Source organism: Endocarpon pusillum, assembly GCF_000464535.1.
Source record: "Endocarpon pusillum Z07020 unplaced genomic scaffold scaffold2749, whole genome shotgun sequence".
Classification (NCBI taxonomy): domain Eukaryota; kingdom Fungi; phylum Ascomycota; class Eurotiomycetes; order Verrucariales; family Verrucariaceae; genus Endocarpon; species Endocarpon pusillum.
Window position 1 is genome coordinate 185,835 of NW_006916232.1, and position 16,396 is coordinate 202,230.

Genomic DNA, 16,396 nt, shown 5'->3' on the forward strand with positions numbered 1-16,396 from the left:
GTGCTCTTGTCTTGGTAGATCGATTTGACGCCAGAATACGGTCACACCTGCTTCCTTTCCCCTTATGACCCTTTTCTCCCACATTTTACAGACGCCGCACCATCCTTGATAGGCACTCTCCGTCATTCCCTCATCCGTTCTCTTCCGATCCTTTGCACCTAGATCTGCCTTTCCTGTCCTTCTTCCTATCCACATGTGCCAGTGTTTTCGGTTTGATGGGCCGATGCTCCAATTGACATCTGATACAACATGACCGCTTCCCCGCCTCGTCGCAGGTTTGTGCCGGAGCCTGTTGAGACCATTGCAAGGAGCTCAAGACGCCCTAACCGAGGAGATCCAGAAACTCAGTTGGCAGATAGAATACCTGATCAGATGTCCGCCTCCTCAACTGCTCCTGACTTCCTCCCTTCCGATCAAATAAAACCCACCACAACCACTCGACGTTTCCCTCTTCAGCCAGTTGAGATATCTTTAAGGACTACAGAGCCTTCTAATTGGGAGGAGAGTGGAGAGAGTCGAGTAGAAGGCCGACGTGTGAAAGACAATTCCATTACCGGCACAGGTGGAGGCTCAATAGACGGGTACAACGAGCCACGCCAATCCACCCCCCAACTAGTGGAGACTCCAGCGAAGAGTCCGAGGAAATTCGCTCTGAAGCCTGTCGAGACCAGTACAAGAAGTAATCGCAGAAGAAAAGGTGAAGAGCAGGACGGAGAGAAATCTCAATCCACACAAAGAAGATTTGCTCCCGAACCTGTCGAGACGTCGACCAAGACCTCTCGTAAGAAACCAACAGAGGTTACCCAGGAACCTGAAGCGCCGCCGGTACGGAGGAGGTTTGCACCCGAACATATACAGACTACAACAAAGAGCAACCACAACAAGCAAGCTACAGCCACCGTAGAATCTTCATCGCAGGCACCCAGAAGGAGATTTGCACCAGAAGCGGTGGAGACTACCATTAGACGAAGGAGGAAGCAGAGTGTTGAGGAACAACCCTACCCACCATCTTCTGATGACAAGACGACATCGCGATCATCCAATGGCATCAGCAGTCCGAGAAAGTTCTCTCCCGAGTTGATAGAGACCGCTCGGGGATCATTCAGGAAGGGCGATAGCTCACCACGAACGAGCCGCGCAGCAACAACAGATGAGCCAACTGCGGTACCTCGATATCTACGACCACCACTTGCACCAAGCAATACTCCCGCTCATAGCTACGCCGAAGTCACCCAGATACATGAATCTCGATTCTCGGCAGCAAGTCTTGCCAAAAGGCAAACTCGGCAGCATTCGTTTCTCGTACCAGAATTGCCATGTATAGAGTCCGATTCGAGCGCTGAGAATTCCGCAGTGCCGTCACTGTCTACTTCCCCGTCGATATCATCTGAAGAATCAACCAACCGGCAACACAAGGGGGAGATTCGAGAAAGCCATGATGGGAAATTTCGGGGCTACATGCTCTCGTTGGCGGCACAAGCTGCAGAAAAGCAATTGAGAGATCAGGCGATGGCGGCATACCCGAATGAGCAAGTACATGAACCGGTCCACCATTTTGCCGTCGAAGACTCGGACGAAGAATCTCTTCCGGGCAAATTAGAAGCGGATAACGGAACAGATCCCAGGATTTTCAGGCGCGAGTCGGGTGCAGACCTGGCTTGGCATATGAATGAGATGCGCAGACATCATGAGCAACTGGAAGAGGCAAAGAGGGCTTTGAAGGAAGATACCGCAGGACAAAGTCGATTTTCTGCAGTCGCATTGATGGAGAGACATAAGACACGCGCAAAAAAGGAGCTTGGGGGACACCAAAAAGGAGTTGGCTTGGCAGAAATGAGAAATGCCGCAAGCCCTCCAATGCTGGGACAAGATCTTGTTTTCCCCATGAGTGTCTCGCCCAAAATGACTCGCTGTGATGTTGACCAAATCCCGGTGCCTCGAACTAACGAATGTGAGGATAATAACGACGACTCGGGTGAGCCGCAGTTATGGACTACACATGTAGGCCTACAAAATAACCCGGAAGCTGGCCTGTGGATGGGATTATGTCAGAAGAAAGATTGTGATGAACAATCTCCACCAACACCGATGAGGTCCGGTCTAATGACTCCCGCGGTGCAGGTTGATGACCAGGAGAGAGCAGGAGAGTTGAAGCATGGTCGAGCGTTCGACAAGCAAAATCACAACACCATGTATTTGTTGGCCACTCCTGCCATCCAGCAGAACGACCCATTCACTCGGACTATAGATGACAAGCTCAATAAGGAGTTGAGCATTGAACAGCAGATCGAAGAAGAGTTCCACCATGGTTTTATCACGCAAATATACAACTATCTTTCTCTAGGGTATCCTTCGCTGGCGCACAAGTTCGACGAGGAGTTGAGCAAGATCACGAGAATTCCTGTTGAAGAGCTCCGAAGAGATGACAACCTTGCTGATGCTAAGGGGTATGTGGGTGCCCCGGAAGGCGAGGGACTAGATGAAGATTCGGTCAAAGAGGGCAAATGTGCCCGATGGACAGCATTGCGGCTGTATATACATGAATGGGCTAGACAGCAGCCTGGGATGGCTGATCGAACGCCGAATGAATGGGGTGTTCGTGCGCGAAGGGGGAGCTGGGCCTTCTGAGTCCTTCGTTTTGTTGTGTCAATTCTTGTACATCCTAAGTGGACGACTGGAATGAGAGCAGCTTTGGATAGCGCCTCCGCATGGGTGGATCAGAAGAAGAGAGCCACTACCATCCATATACCTATGTTTATACCTGGGGGCTACGTCAGAACCCTAACATGAGTATGCCATCTTGTTCCTTCCTTCTCCCTACTCACAAGTGATGAGGTGCAAACCTGAGATAGTAACCTACTGATTGTGATGTGCCTGGATATGTCAGCTTACAAAGCATCTTTGACGGCGGAGGTGGTGAGGTTGATCTTCATATCTGTGCATGAAGTGTAAGGCCGAAGCCGCAGAGATCCGCGGCGATGTGAGATTTGTCTTACAGCCCCTCCATGCTGCTAAGAGTCAATTATGCAGGTTGGGGAAAGTCGATAAGTTTGGTCTGATAGTACAAATGATATCAGTTGACGTTCGATATCTGCTATCTTGCAAATACTTCTCTCTGACAAGCAGCTGTGATTACCCAGAAACGCAGTAAATAAATAATCCTTCCAAACTTAGTGACGCAGTGGGATTGTCAGAGTTGTTCCTTTAACCGGAACCGCATCTTTGGCAAGCTCCTCTAACGGCTGCCCCACCACCGATTGAGGGACAGCTTCTAATCCGACCTTTGCAGAAACGTTACCAAGCCTCCATAATCCTTCACTTGACCATCAAGTCATACCCGAGTATATAGCAAGCGTCAATTCAACCAGGCAAGATGTCTGGTCAATTGATAAGTCATGATGAAGACGCAGGTCCCGCGTAAGTGAAAGCTGGATACCTCGCCCGGGCTTTCCTTTTCGGCATCCTCGACTTCAACTGCGATGCGATGTCCTGACCAGCTTCATCCACCGCTCTTTCAGATCGCCGTCAGCATGCTGATCAACACTGGTGATAGGGCCATGGAACTTAAGGAGAACACTATCATCGTCGTCTTGGGAGCCTCAGGAGATCTCGCAAAGAAGAAGACATTCCCGGCACTCTTTGGCTTGGTAATGGGGCATTATCCGTTTCTCCCTCTGGCCAGACTGACGGTAATAGTTCCGCAACAAATTCCTCCCCAAAGACATCAGAATCGTTGGATATGCCAGAACGAAGATGGACCACACTGAATACCTAAAACGAGTCAAATCATACATCAAAACTCCCACCAAGGATGTTGAGGAACAGTTGGAAACCTTTTGTGAAACTTGCACCTATCTCTCCGGACAGTACGACCAAGGCGAGCCTTTCCAGGAGTTAGACAAGCATCTTTCAGAGTATGAAGAAGGTCGACCAGAGGGAAACAGAGTCTTTTACATGGCTTTACCACCGAGTGTCTTCATTCCGGTGTCACAGAACCTGAAGAAACATTGTTACCCAAAGAACGGTATTGCGCGGATTATCGTGAGCAGGGAGCCCTCTCGCCTGATTACGCTAATGTCTACAGGTCGAGAAACCGTTCGGAAAGGACTTGGGTAGCTCGCGCGAGCTTCAAAGAGCTCTCGAACCTGACTGGAAAGAAGACGAGATCTTTCGCATTGACCACTACCTCGGCAAGGAGATGGTTAAGAACTTACTCATTCTCCGCTTCGGTAACGAATTCTTTGGTGCTACCTGGAACCGAAATCACATCGACAGCGTTCAAATTTCTTTCAAAGAGCCGTTCGGCACAGAAGGAAGAGGTGGATACTTTGACGAGTTCGGCATTATTCGTGATGTCATGCAGAACCATCTTCTTCAAGTGCTCACACTACTGGCCATGGAACGACCCATCTCATTCTCTTCCGAAGACATCCGAGACGAGAAAGTCCGAGTGCTACGTGGTATTCCTGCAATCGAGCCCAAGAACGTCATCATTGGCCAATATGGTAGGTCTTTGGACGGAACCAAGCCCGCATACAAGGAGGACGACACGGTGCCCAAGGATTCGAGATGTCCCACCTTCTGCGCCATGGTTGCCTTCATCAAGAACGAGAGGTGGGATGGAGTGCCCTTCATCATGAAAGCTGGCAAAGCCTTGAATGAGCAGAAGACCGAAATCCGAATTCAATTCAAAGACGTCACATCCGGAATCTTCAAGGACATTCCCCGTAACGAACTCGTCATCCGTGTCCAACCCAACGAATCCGTCTACATCAAGATGAACTCAAAATTGCCCGGCTTGTCTATGCAGACGGTGGTCACAGAGCTCGACCTGACATACCGAAGACGTTTCTCCGACCTCAAGATCCCAGAGGCGTATGAGAGTTTGATTTTGGATGCACTGAAGGGTGATCATTCCAACTTTGTCCGAGATGACGAGTTGGACGCGAGTTGGAGGATCTTTACCCCGTTGCTGCATTATCTGGATGAGAAGAAGGAGATTATTCCGATGGAGTATCCTTACGGTAAGCTCAACACACGTTCCAATAGTATGAATCGAAGCTGATGGATGTGAATGCACAGGATCTCGAGGTCCAGCCGTCCTCGACGACTTTACCGCTAGCTATGGCTATAAATTCAGCGATGCGGCCGGCTATCAGTGGCCCATGGCCAATGCGCCTAATAAGCTGTAAGACCGGCTGCTGGCTGGTGGCGCAATGAAATACTGGGGCCATCGAGTGGATGGGATAAATGATTTCGTGTGAATACCGTGTGCTATGGATGGGAGACTCTTTTCCTCTTTCACGCAACCGTCAGGGTAGATCAATGCTACGACTCTTTCATGCTTTGATGATAAACGAATAGACTTATGAAGCACCTAGGACGGGGTAAACTTGGGTCATTTGTATTTGCTATGCCATCGTTCCAACGCGTGTCCTCTTATTCTCTGCTCTGTTGCAGCATCAATTATCGCTTATATCCCACCAGTTTTTATGTCTTGCAAGAAGAACCTTGCCGCGGAGCACAACCGGTCGGGGACCCGCGCGTACCGAGGGTCCTCTTCGTCGCTTTTGCCCTATCTGAATCTCATCTATGTCGAGCACTTGCTCGCTACGCCGCGTCATTCTTCTTCCCATCGAAAAGGTGCGCACGCACGCACGCACGCACGCACTCTTAGAGAGTCCCGTTGAGCCCCCCCTTGTTCTGGTTCTCTTTTTCGGCCGGAATGCTGCGAACGCCCCATGCCTTGCTGAACTCCCATATTCGCCTAGCTATACTTGTGGGAGCTTGGAGTTGAGATCTGAATACAGGTACCCTGACCCAGAATAATACTTCTTCGTCTCTCAGACCAGAGAGCCAGTTGGTCGATTGCACTCGCAGTCCCCTTGCCCAACAACAATGCTAAAGCAAGACCAAAAGTCGTCATGTAGGACCTGGTAGTACGCCGCAACCTCCCCCCCCATCTCCTTCTCAGAAGCTCATCCATACCATACCATTCCAATCCAAAGCCAGTCGAACATTCAACCAGCCAACTCCTCCTTCCGATTCAGTCCCCTCCAATGCCTTTCCACCTCCTCTACCACATCTTTGAGTTTGGCCGCCTCTTGCCTTTGCCCTTCCTCATGTTCCTTCAGTCTCCGCTTGGGCTCCCATCTCCACTGCATCTTCTTGCCATCCTTGAAGCCCAGCTCGAGGGTTGCCGGGCTGGTGAGGGCGCTGGAGCGTGGTAAAAGAGTGGTTTTGATGGCGATGCGCGAGCGGGCGTCGGCGGGGAGGAGGGTCAGAACCAGGCGTGGCACTTTGCCGTGGGGGGAGAAGGGGCTGAGGGTCGTGCTGAGGGAGGTTAGGTACGTCGTTTTCATTTCGTGCGGTGGCGGAGAGGTTTGGCGTGGGAGGTCGACGATGTGAAGAGTGTTGGAGGAGGAGATAGAGAGTGCTTCGATTTGAGCAGAGGTGGTTTTGAACTCAATAGTACTTGATGAAGAAGATGACCACGCGTGCTGCGGCTGTAGGTTTTGGAACAAGCTCCTCAAGTGCTGAGTACACTGCTCGTAGATACTGATGGTAGGTAGATATTTCGAAGGATTGGAGTGCTTTGATTGGGGTCGGAAAAGGTTAAGAACAGATAGTAGTGGCGATATCGTGATTGTAACGAACGGTTTGAAAGCTTCAAAGATACCAGGCAACTTGTTAAAATACCAGGTCAATTGAGAAGAGCTCTGCGTGATATACAGAATACGGAGTAAAATGCGCCAGTTTTTGAATTGGCTGGTGTCGCAGCATGCCAAGATGATCTCAAATGACAATTAGCCAATGAAGAACCATTGCATAAACCTTAATCAATTAGCGTCTATCCTGAATTGCAACACGACAAACCAAGTTCTATCTATCTCTGCAATGCATTCATCAAATCTTGGGCCCAACAGCGCGATGTGTTGCAAATTGGGATGCAATATGTACTGCAAGAGTATACTGTTCTGTGGAAAGAGGGCCTAAAATCTCCTTTTTGCGGTGCTTTTGGACCTTTTGATGGTTTGAAGTCTTTGTATCTCATTTTAATCGTGATTTCCACATACAAGAACTAGCTGCTGGGTAATCAGAGCTCAGGCCAATTTAAAAATTGGCGCATTTTACGCCGGTTTGGCGGACACCTGAAGTCAACTTCAAAATCGGGGGAACCTCCACCATGACGAGTTACAACTGGACCCGCTGTGACCTGCGATTTGGAGTCTTGGACTAACCTCCATGCAGTCTTTTGCAGACGTCGACACGGGTCGAAAAGTTCAAGCCTTGCTCTACAGCCCCGGACGCAAACTACGAAGAATCTTTGTGCTGCTCCAACTTTCTCTGGAGTCAATCCTCATCCATTCAGTGCACCCAGTACTCGTGTCTGGGTTCGACCTTTTTTTCCGACCCTTAACTCTTCCAATCCTATTGATGCAGATTGGCCTCATTATAAGCCAGCCGGATTTGAACAAGGTGTCATGCCTCTCTACCACGGTGGAACGATACCACCTCCCACTAAATTGGACTCGGATATAACCTTGATCACTCTTGTTGCAATGGTTTGGAGCAAATTGATTGATACTAGCGGGGTTGGGAGAAGAAGAAGTGTTGCGTCGAAGCACCGGAATTGAAGGTAACTACCAAACGCCAAGCCTTACCACCACGTGACACTTGTGAAGAACTGCCGATCAATATGCTACTTTTTCATAACGTCATGTTACTGCTCCAACATGTATTAGCTTATGAAAGGTGGTAAGTTACGGCCAAAGTATTTGAATTGGCCTGACTTGCGCTACGGTGTTGGGCGACACCGTAATGTGAGGGGTGCAGACCATAAATGGCAAGTTAGCACTGGTTACTCTGGTATCAGGTAAAAGTTTTGTGAGTGGGATACTGGAAATCTTCGTACAGGCTGTTAGCATACCAACTTAATGTAAACAATAAAGGAAACAACCTCACTGTCGCCAATGTCTCAGTGCCTTCATCTGTATCCATGACTGCCTGGTACCTTTTACACATACTTTGACCCAGTTTGACAAAATACACCTCCCGGACAACCTTCGAAGCCTCTCTGACTCCAACTCAATGTGTTTGGAGTGGCGCGAGTTTGAAGAATGAACTTAGATCCGGAGGATTATGTGGAGGGCTCAAACGGCGTTGATAATTCGAAGGGGCGACGACAAATACCGATAGCGAGGTCGAATGGGCGCGTGTATTGTGTTGGTAATGAGCTGATAGTCTTGGCGCCCCACTGGCAAAACTTTTGCCTGATACCATCGTAATACCGAGCTGAAGAAGCAATAGCCTGCTTGTGAAGGCCGGTTCATCTCCCTCCTACGAATTTCTACTGATAAACCATCTTCCAGCATTGTGATCCAGATGGCCAATCCTAGCGTTACGACCACGTTTGCCGGCTCAGGAAACCAGGCGTTACAAGTCGGATATAGCTCTGGGATCATCACGACCCACATTCACCCTCCAGTCGGCATGTCCCTGTCTGCGCCGTTGGTCTTTGAAAAAACGCTAATAGCATGGTAGAACGTACCGAGACCCCACCAAGTCCCTCCTCAACTGTTCCTTTCCCTCGCGACCAAGATTTTGTTGATCGCCGAACGCTGCTTGATCAGATCCACCAAAAATGCTCTATACCGGCGTCCAGAACAGCGCTTGTCGGCTTAGGCGGCGCTGGGTGAGTAACGAGTCAGGTTAATAAAGGCTAACCGCTAAGTGGTGCAAAGAAAATCGCAACTTGCCATCGAATACTCCTATCAGATCCGAGACCAGTCACCCGAAACTTGGGTTTTCTGGGTACATGCGAGTAACGCAGCCCGTTTCGAGCAGAGCTTTCAGGAGATCGCCGATCGAGTGAAGATACCAGAATGGAGAAGCCCCAAGGCCGACATGTTTAAGCTCGTTCACGACTGGTTATGTGATGAGAAGAAGGGCAAGTGGTTTCTCATCCTCGACAATGTCGACGATGCTCGTTTCCTTGTGGAAGCTTCAGTCACAAGCCAGGAGACGCAGGTAGGTGGCTCGGGGAGCAAGTTCACACGATCACTCTGGACGAATGTGCCTTTGAGCCAGAATGGATCGATCCTTATCACAACTCGGACGAGAAGCGCGGCATTAAAGCTGGTAGAAGAGAGTGATATGGTTGCAGTGGAACCGATGGATGAGAGACACGCGGTAGCGCTCTTTGACAAGAAACTCAGAATACCGAGTGATCAAAAAGACATTACTGAGCTGGTGGCAGCACTTGAATATATGCCACTTGCTATTGTTCAAGCGGCCGCGTACATCTCCCAACGAGCACCACGATGTACAGTACTCCAGTACATGGAGAAATTTTACACGAGCGATCAGAGGAAGACGAGTCTCTTGAATTACGAAGCCGGACATCTCCGCAGAGATCGGGACGCTAAAAACTCCATCATCATCACTTGGCAGATATCTTTCGACCATATTTATGAGACACAGCGAACTGCTGCTGATTTGCTATCACTCATGAGCTTTTTTGACCGGCAGGGGATCCCTGAGGCCCTTTTACGGGATCAAGCCGGACGTAAAAATGGAAGAGAAAGTGAAGATGGAAGGGAAAGTGAAAACAGGAAAGCAGAGGGTGGAGATGGTAGAGAAAGTGATGATGAAGACACCGCGTCGGACTGGAGTGGTGATGAGAAGTTCGAAGACGACATATTAATTCTGAGGAACTACTCCTTCATTTCTGTCAACGTGAATGGGACCATGTTCGAGATGCACCGGCTAGTGCAGCTTGCTACGCGGAAGTGGCTTGAAGCTCACGAGCAACTTGAGATGTGGAAGCAGCAGTATATCAAGAACCTTTGCTCAGAATATCCGCGGACAGGAGAATACAAAAATTGGGTGAAGTGTCAAGCGCTCTTTCCACACGCAAGGACATTATTAGCACAGCAGCCAGAGAGTAACAGGTCGCTGAGAGAATGGGCTTCGATATTACACACAGCAGCATGGTATGCTTTGGGAAAAGGAAATCTTTCTGATGCAGAGAAGATGTCGAAAAGGGCGATGAAAATCAGAAATGAAATATTTGGTCAAGAACATGAGGATACGTTAGACAGTATGGGGTTAGTGGCAACAGTATATACTGAAGGGGGAAGATGGATAGAGGGGGAGGAGCTAAATATGCAAGTAGTAAAGATGAGTCAGAGGGTACTAGGACAGGAACACCCAGATACGCTGATAAGTATGAATAATCTAGCGTCAACGTACTGGAATCAAGGACGGTGGAAGGAGGCGGAGGAGCTGGATGTGCAGGTAATAGAGATAAGGAAGAGGGTGCTGGGACAGGAACACCCAGATACGCTGATGAGCATAAGTAATCTAGCGTCAACGTACTGGAATCAAGGACGGTGGAAGGAGGCGGAGGAGCTGGATGTGCAGGTAATAGAGATAAGGAAGAGGGTGCTGGGACAGGAACACCCAGATACGCTGATAAGTATGAATAATCTAGCGTCAACGTACTGGAATCAAGGACGGTGGAAGGAGGCGGAGGAGCTGGAGGTGCAGGTAATAGAGATGAGGAAGAGGGTGCTGGGACAGGAACACCCAGACACGCTGATGAGCATGAATAACCTTGCCTGTACCTGGAAGGACCAAGGTCTACAGAAAGAGGCTCTAGCCTTAATGGAAGATTGTTTCCAGCGGCGGAGTCGGATACTAGGCCCCAAACATCCCTATACTTTGGATTCTCTTACCTTTTTGAACGAGTGGAAGGTGGAGGAGTAGCAGTGGGCTTTCTTATGTGATGTTTATAGAGGGATTAGCCGGGAGGCTATAAGATGAGCGAGACGACAGAATTGATGGGGCAGATTCCAGTTGTGTAAACTCTTCGCGATAATGGTAGGATGATGAACAGAAGAGAGATATCAAAGATCTAGAATACAATCCCAGTAAGTGAGCTGTTTCAAAAAGAACGAGATATGAAAGACGGTCATACCAACCAGATAATTCATCTGTAACCTTTAACAGCATGAGTTCTTCTCACCTATGTTAATCATGAATGTCCCGGGACCTACCGATATACCCTCAATCTCTCCTATCTGGTCAGGTATAATCTTTGTGCAATATTTTAGTCCCATCTCTTGCATTCATCACTGCTCCAAAATTCGCCCTGATGTGTAGCACCAGCCGAAGCATGTCCCGTGGCTCTTTTGCTGCAGTTGAAGACGGCTTCCCTAAGAGGCTGAAAAGTAGCTAAGCTGAACTCCTCCTGGTCTTCTAGAACAAGCCTGTCATATCCCCAAGCAGGTGCAAGCTTGTGTATCGAGTAACTGTTTTAATCATGCTTCTTTTGTAACGATGTCTCCAGAACAATGAAATGGAGCGGACTTTACGTCCAGATGACTGTAAAAAGAGCAGTATAGTAACTTTAGCAAGGCCCTTACAAGGGGGTAACTTAGGTCTTCACCCACAATCCATCACTACTGGTCGGAGAAACCATACTCACACTTCATGCAGGGGCAATGTATGTTCCTGTAGGTGCGCCGTCTTGCCGCAAACCTCGCCGTGGCCTCATCATCAGCGGTCAGATCGGGCGCAGCGTTTTTACTATTGATTTTATCCAACTCTCGCCACATTCTCATTACATCTTTGTGGTAAGACGCGAGCCATTAAGCGTACCTTCATGAGGGCCGGAAATGCCTGGCCCGGACGCTGGACAAGACTGTCGACGACGTCGCCGACACCAGACCCTGGTTGACGTGGAAGATATCGGCCAATCAAGAGGGTAAAAATCTGGTCAAGATGAAACTGATGTCAGCACCGCGGAAGCTAGGAATGCCAGCCTAGGCGGCGCAGTCGCCAGATGAGACGGTTTGGGGGCGGGCAAACATAGCAGCGTCATGGTCACTAAGGGTAGCATGCAAGCATCATCGCCGCCATGGTCGGGAGATTGTGACAAATTTATAGATTAGAGATATGGCGGATGCCAGGAGATAAAAGCGGCAAGTGGTCAAAGGCGGCGCTTGCGGAACAAAGACCAAGGACCTCTCCGTGCCTGCCAAGCCCCGCCCTGGAGCTCCAAGTCACGTGGAGGTCTCCCCTACCCTTCAAATTTTAGAACACGAACAACCTCTATATTCAGCAGATAATGGCCTCACTATCCCTCTCAGCCCGTCTGCAAACCGTCGCAGACACCTACAAGAACACCTTAATCCTGATACAGCGACTACAAAAGCTTCCATATACGCCAGGGGCCTTCTCCAACGCCGACACCGACCCACGTCTCGAGCTTTCGTCTGAGATACATCAATCGCTTAAGGAGCAGGAAGATGAGTTAGAGACGTTACGGCAGGAGGTTGATGTTGCTACGGCGAGTAATTTTATGGGAGGGTATGTTGGGGGTGGAAGTGTGAGGAGGAGAAATAGTGAGCAGCTGCGGGAGCGAGAAAAGATTGCTGCTTTGGTTGCGAAGCTTGGAGAGGACTTGAAGATGTATGTCTATACCCTTTGCATCGATGTAGCGACTAACATGAGTTTGCAGAGCACGATCTTCCTTTCGAAAAGCACAACTAGAAGCCAAGCGCAATGCCGATGCTGCCAGACGAAAAGAACGAGAACTACTTTTCGCTAATCGAAGTAAAGATGCAGATGGTCCGCTGCCTGCAAGACGTAAAGGCCAGGAGAAGCTTACACAAGATGAGCTCGCGCTCAATGCCAGCTCGGACGTTACCGCCGCCCTGAGAAGGACCCATGCACTACTACAAAACAATGTCGAACAATCACAATTTGCGCAGCAGACGCTGAATGAATCTACCGATGCCCTGGCATCGCTTGGTGAGAGCTATGCTGGGCTGGATTCATTGTTGAAGAGTAGTGGTGGGCTTGTGAGACAGCTGATAAGGAGTAACAAGAGTGATACTTGGTATCTGACAACAGCTTTTTATATCTTGGTTGTAACGATTGGATGGTTGGTCTTTCGGAGGATATTTTATGGACCGCTTTGGTGGCTGGTTTGGCAGCCATTGAAATTGGTTTGGTGGCTGGCCATGACGACGCTTGCAGGTGTTGGTATTGTAGGTGGAGAGAAAGCTGCAGCCTTATCGTCGACCGTTGTTCGAGGGTCGACCACGGTGCCAGGGGCTTCTGGGATGAGACCTACCTGGGCTTCTGATAGACCGCCCGCGTATGTGCCTGTTGGAGCCAAAGGAGGCGGATGGGGCATTCCACAACCTCAAGCGACTCCAGGGGCGGACAGCAACAAAGGAGGAACGAGTATGGTCGATCAAATAGGAGAAATGATCGAAGAAAAGGATGCGCAGAAAGACAAGGAGGAGCCTGTTCTAAAAGAGAGGACGGAGAATGATCCTCCGAACCCGAAGAAGCGGATGTACGAACAGGAGAATGAACACACCCCACAGAAAAGGGATGAACTGTAGAGTCCAATAGACTTCTACTTCTATGTCCTCTCCATTGCTTGGGGGGAAACCTGGATTTAGGGATTCTTTGCTCGCTATGTTTGTGTACCTGTCTCGGCAACGGAGATCAATGATCTTGCGCAGTCTTTACTGTATCGAGTCACATCATGATCGTAAGGAAAGCCGCACAACCAAATTCAATGTGAGTCCTGAAGACTTGGATAGAGGGTAAGCTCCGCCCCGAAGTTGTTCCGTGCCAAGCAATAGCGTAAAGTGGTTTCCCGACGCGTGCCGACGCGTTTTCCCCAGTATTGAGGTTGATGTACACCTTTCATTGAGTTTTAATGTTTCTGATAAGAGTCACACCCCTGGTGCTGCGTGTCCTCTGGCCCCTGGATATCATCAATGGTCCTTGATCCCATGAGGGTATATCTATCCTGAGCATCACCCGTTCACCTGCCAACATCATTCCTGAGTCCCTACTCGTCCCCCACTTCGCGAACATGGCGAATTTCTTCGACAATAAGGCTCGGGCAGCCAATGCAGCGTCGTCTTCCTCTTCGAAACCAAAACAGAGTTCTGCGACGGCGGAGCGGGCGCAGCCATGGGTGGAGAAGTACAGGTCAGTGGTGGACCTTGCACAGGATGACTTGTTGTACTAGAAAGAGTGCGCTGATCATTCGGAGACAGACCGAAGGATCTGAGCGAGGTCAAGGCCCAGGATCATGTGGTCGATGTCTTGAGGCGTATGCTGAATTATGGCAACTTGCCTCATCTCCTTCTATATGGTCCGCCGGGCAATGGCAAAACGTCCACTATCATCGCTCTATGTAGAGAGTTGTATGGACCTTTACTCTATAACTCGAGGGTTTTAACATTGAACGCTTCGGACGACCGCGGTATCTCGATCATTCGGACGAAAGTCAAGGTAGAGATATTGTTCAGCCCAAGGAGAAGACGCAAAATAACATATTAGATAGGATTTCAGCAGGCTTCAATTATCCAACGCCCCTATCAGTGAAGAATACCGGAAGCTTTACCCTTGCCCTCCATTCAGAATCTGTGTTCTTGATGAAGCGGATGCATTGAGTCAGGACGCACAAGCAGCCCTACGTCGAGTGATGGAGATTCACAGCACCACCACCAGGTTCACTTTGATCTGTAACTATGTATCAAGAATCATAGACCCTGTGGCGAGTCGGGATGTCTTCATTCCATTCCACCTGCCCCCATCGTCGCAGTGCAGCTACTAATGTCTCCCTATAGGTGCTCGAAATTCAGATTCAAGACACTGGCCGGGGTGGATGCCAGTGCTCGCCTAGCCGAAATTGCAGTGAAGGAGGATGTGAAGTACGAGGACGGAGTTATACAGAGACTACTCGAAGTTTCCGAGGGAGATATGCGCCGAGCAGTCACATACCTCCAAAGCAGCTTCAACCTCACATCGGCTGGGGCGACAGCTTCCGCAAAAGGCAAGAGGGGAAAGAAGTTGGTCCAATCCGATGACTCGGATGAAGAGATGACAGACGCTCCAAGCAGGACTGCGCCTGTCATTGTCACAATCCGGACGGTAGAAGAGGTCGCAGGAGTGATTGCCACTTCGGTGATACAGGATCTGGTCTCAGCAATGCAGCCCTCGAAGCGTGGCGCCATTTACGAAACCGTGTCGAAGCAAATCACCGCCATGGTCGCTGATGGGTGGAGCGCAAATCAGGTTCTCTCTCAGCTCTACACTCTACTCATTGCAGATGAGACTCTAGACAGTCGAAAAAAGTTAAAAATCTTTGCCATCTTCAGCGAAGTAGATAAGTCCTTGGTTGATGGCTCGGACGAGCACTTGACTGCATTAGACCTCGCGTTACGAGTGGCCAGCGTGCTTGGGGAGATGAAATAGGGACTGCGCTTATGCAATGGGTGCAGATGCAATGAGATCAGCGATGGAGTCCCGGCGAAACCAAGAATGATAGATAGAGCACTATCACAAGCTCTTTTTTGACGCTATTAACTCTAGTCTCGGATTCAATCTTGGTGTGTCTTCTATGAGTAGCTAAGCACTCCGATGGCATTGTCGAAGGCTTTACGTTGATAATCAATGCTGGTGGCGGCCACCATGAAATACTCAGGCGGACGACTTTGGTTAGATTGCAGAGTCGTCAAGCAACCTTGAGAATCGTCAACCTGCAACGTCACCTACACCCATTTGCCTCCGCCGTCACAATAGGCTTGAGATCTCTTTTCAGTAGTATTTCTCCTATCAACAACACACACGTAGACAGCCCAGATGATAGTGTTTAGATTAGTTTATGGACCTGGTTAAACATTGGGGACTTAGCTATCAATTTGCTAAGGGCCGGAGAAAAGAAATCATCCGATACTGAGTTATTGAGCAGTTTACTGCTGGCCTTGTATTGCCTTGGGGCCGCAGGGCAGTTAGCAGCTCTCTCTCAACTTCCTAGATATGTAGTTTGTTCGGCAATACAACTTCCCTCTTTGTGCACAGTGCCACAATAATCCCCAAGCCGGAATATGAGTCTTTGAGTGCTAGGTCTTGTTCCATGCTTTGAAAGAGCTAGCTCTGCCTGTTGCATCAAGACTATTGAAGCTGGATGATATTCCTCACTCGGAGAGGCCCAATGAAAGGTAGCTCAAAACATCTACTGTTCATGTCGAACTATTGTATATGGACGATCCAGAGTGAGCGAAGACAACGACAACTAAAGGCTTCCGCTACCATCTCCACATCCCGAAGACACAAATTGGAAGGCGGGTAGCAGTGTCCTAGAATGCCAGGTAGGGCTATGCTGTGGACGTCGTTGCATATGCAGCTGAGGATAGTCGATGTAGGTTGGAGGACGCATGTGCGACCGCCTGGCGCACTTGCAGCAACAAAGGGCCCGGTGAAAGAGTGAATGCAGCATGAAGGACTCAAGTTCGCCTTGGTGAGGTCCATGTGAATGCCGTAACCCGCCAAAATCCACCGACTAGCCGAGGCGGCG

General features: G+C 49.5%; 6 protein-coding genes across 6 annotated transcripts; 5 read left to right on the plus strand and 1 right to left on the minus strand.

Annotated features, from left to right (window-relative positions):
- Positions 1–249: 249 nt before the first annotated feature.
- EPUS_02139 (uncharacterized protein) lies at positions 250–2,628 on the plus strand (the record flags this gene model as incomplete). The annotated part of the gene is made up of 1 exon (XM_007803906.1): positions 250–2,628. The coding sequence occupies one exon, from the start codon at positions 250–252 to the stop codon at positions 2,626–2,628; it is 2,379 nt and encodes a 792-aa protein (XP_007802097.1).
- Positions 2,629–3,479: 851 nt separating this feature from the next.
- On the plus strand, positions 3,480–5,192 carry EPUS_02140 (Glucose-6-phosphate 1-dehydrogenase; the record flags this gene model as incomplete). Its single annotated transcript, XM_007803907.1, has 4 exons — positions 3,480–3,647; positions 3,697–4,041; positions 4,085–5,024; positions 5,083–5,192. 4 exons carry the CDS (start codon positions 3,480–3,482, stop codon positions 5,190–5,192), a joined length of 1,563 nt encoding a protein of 520 aa, XP_007802098.1.
- An 828-nt stretch (positions 5,193–6,020) lies between these two features.
- EPUS_02141 (uncharacterized protein) lies at positions 6,021–6,362 on the minus strand (the record flags this gene model as incomplete). The annotated part of the gene is made up of 1 exon (XM_007803908.1): positions 6,021–6,362. The coding sequence occupies one exon, from the start codon at positions 6,360–6,362 to the stop codon at positions 6,021–6,023; it is 342 nt and encodes a 113-aa protein (XP_007802099.1).
- Positions 6,363–8,537: 2,175 nt separating this feature from the next.
- Positions 8,538–10,770, plus strand: EPUS_02142 (uncharacterized protein; the record flags this gene model as incomplete). Its single annotated transcript, XM_007803909.1, has 2 exons — positions 8,538–8,695; positions 8,745–10,770. The coding sequence occupies 2 exons, from the start codon at positions 8,538–8,540 to the stop codon at positions 10,768–10,770; spliced, it is 2,184 nt and encodes a 727-aa protein (XP_007802100.1).
- A 1,363-nt stretch (positions 10,771–12,133) lies between these two features.
- On the plus strand, positions 12,134–13,421 carry EPUS_02143 (uncharacterized protein; the record flags this gene model as incomplete). Its single annotated transcript, XM_007803910.1, has 2 exons — positions 12,134–12,477; positions 12,527–13,421. The coding sequence occupies 2 exons, from the start codon at positions 12,134–12,136 to the stop codon at positions 13,419–13,421; spliced, it is 1,239 nt and encodes a 412-aa protein (XP_007802101.1).
- A 482-nt stretch (positions 13,422–13,903) lies between these two features.
- On the plus strand, positions 13,904–15,294 carry EPUS_02144 (uncharacterized protein; the record flags this gene model as incomplete). The annotated part of the gene is made up of 4 exons (XM_007803911.1): positions 13,904–14,022; positions 14,091–14,328; positions 14,381–14,547; positions 14,667–15,294. 4 exons carry the CDS (start codon positions 13,904–13,906, stop codon positions 15,292–15,294), a joined length of 1,152 nt encoding a protein of 383 aa, XP_007802102.1.
- Positions 15,295–16,396: the final 1,102 nt, after the last annotated feature.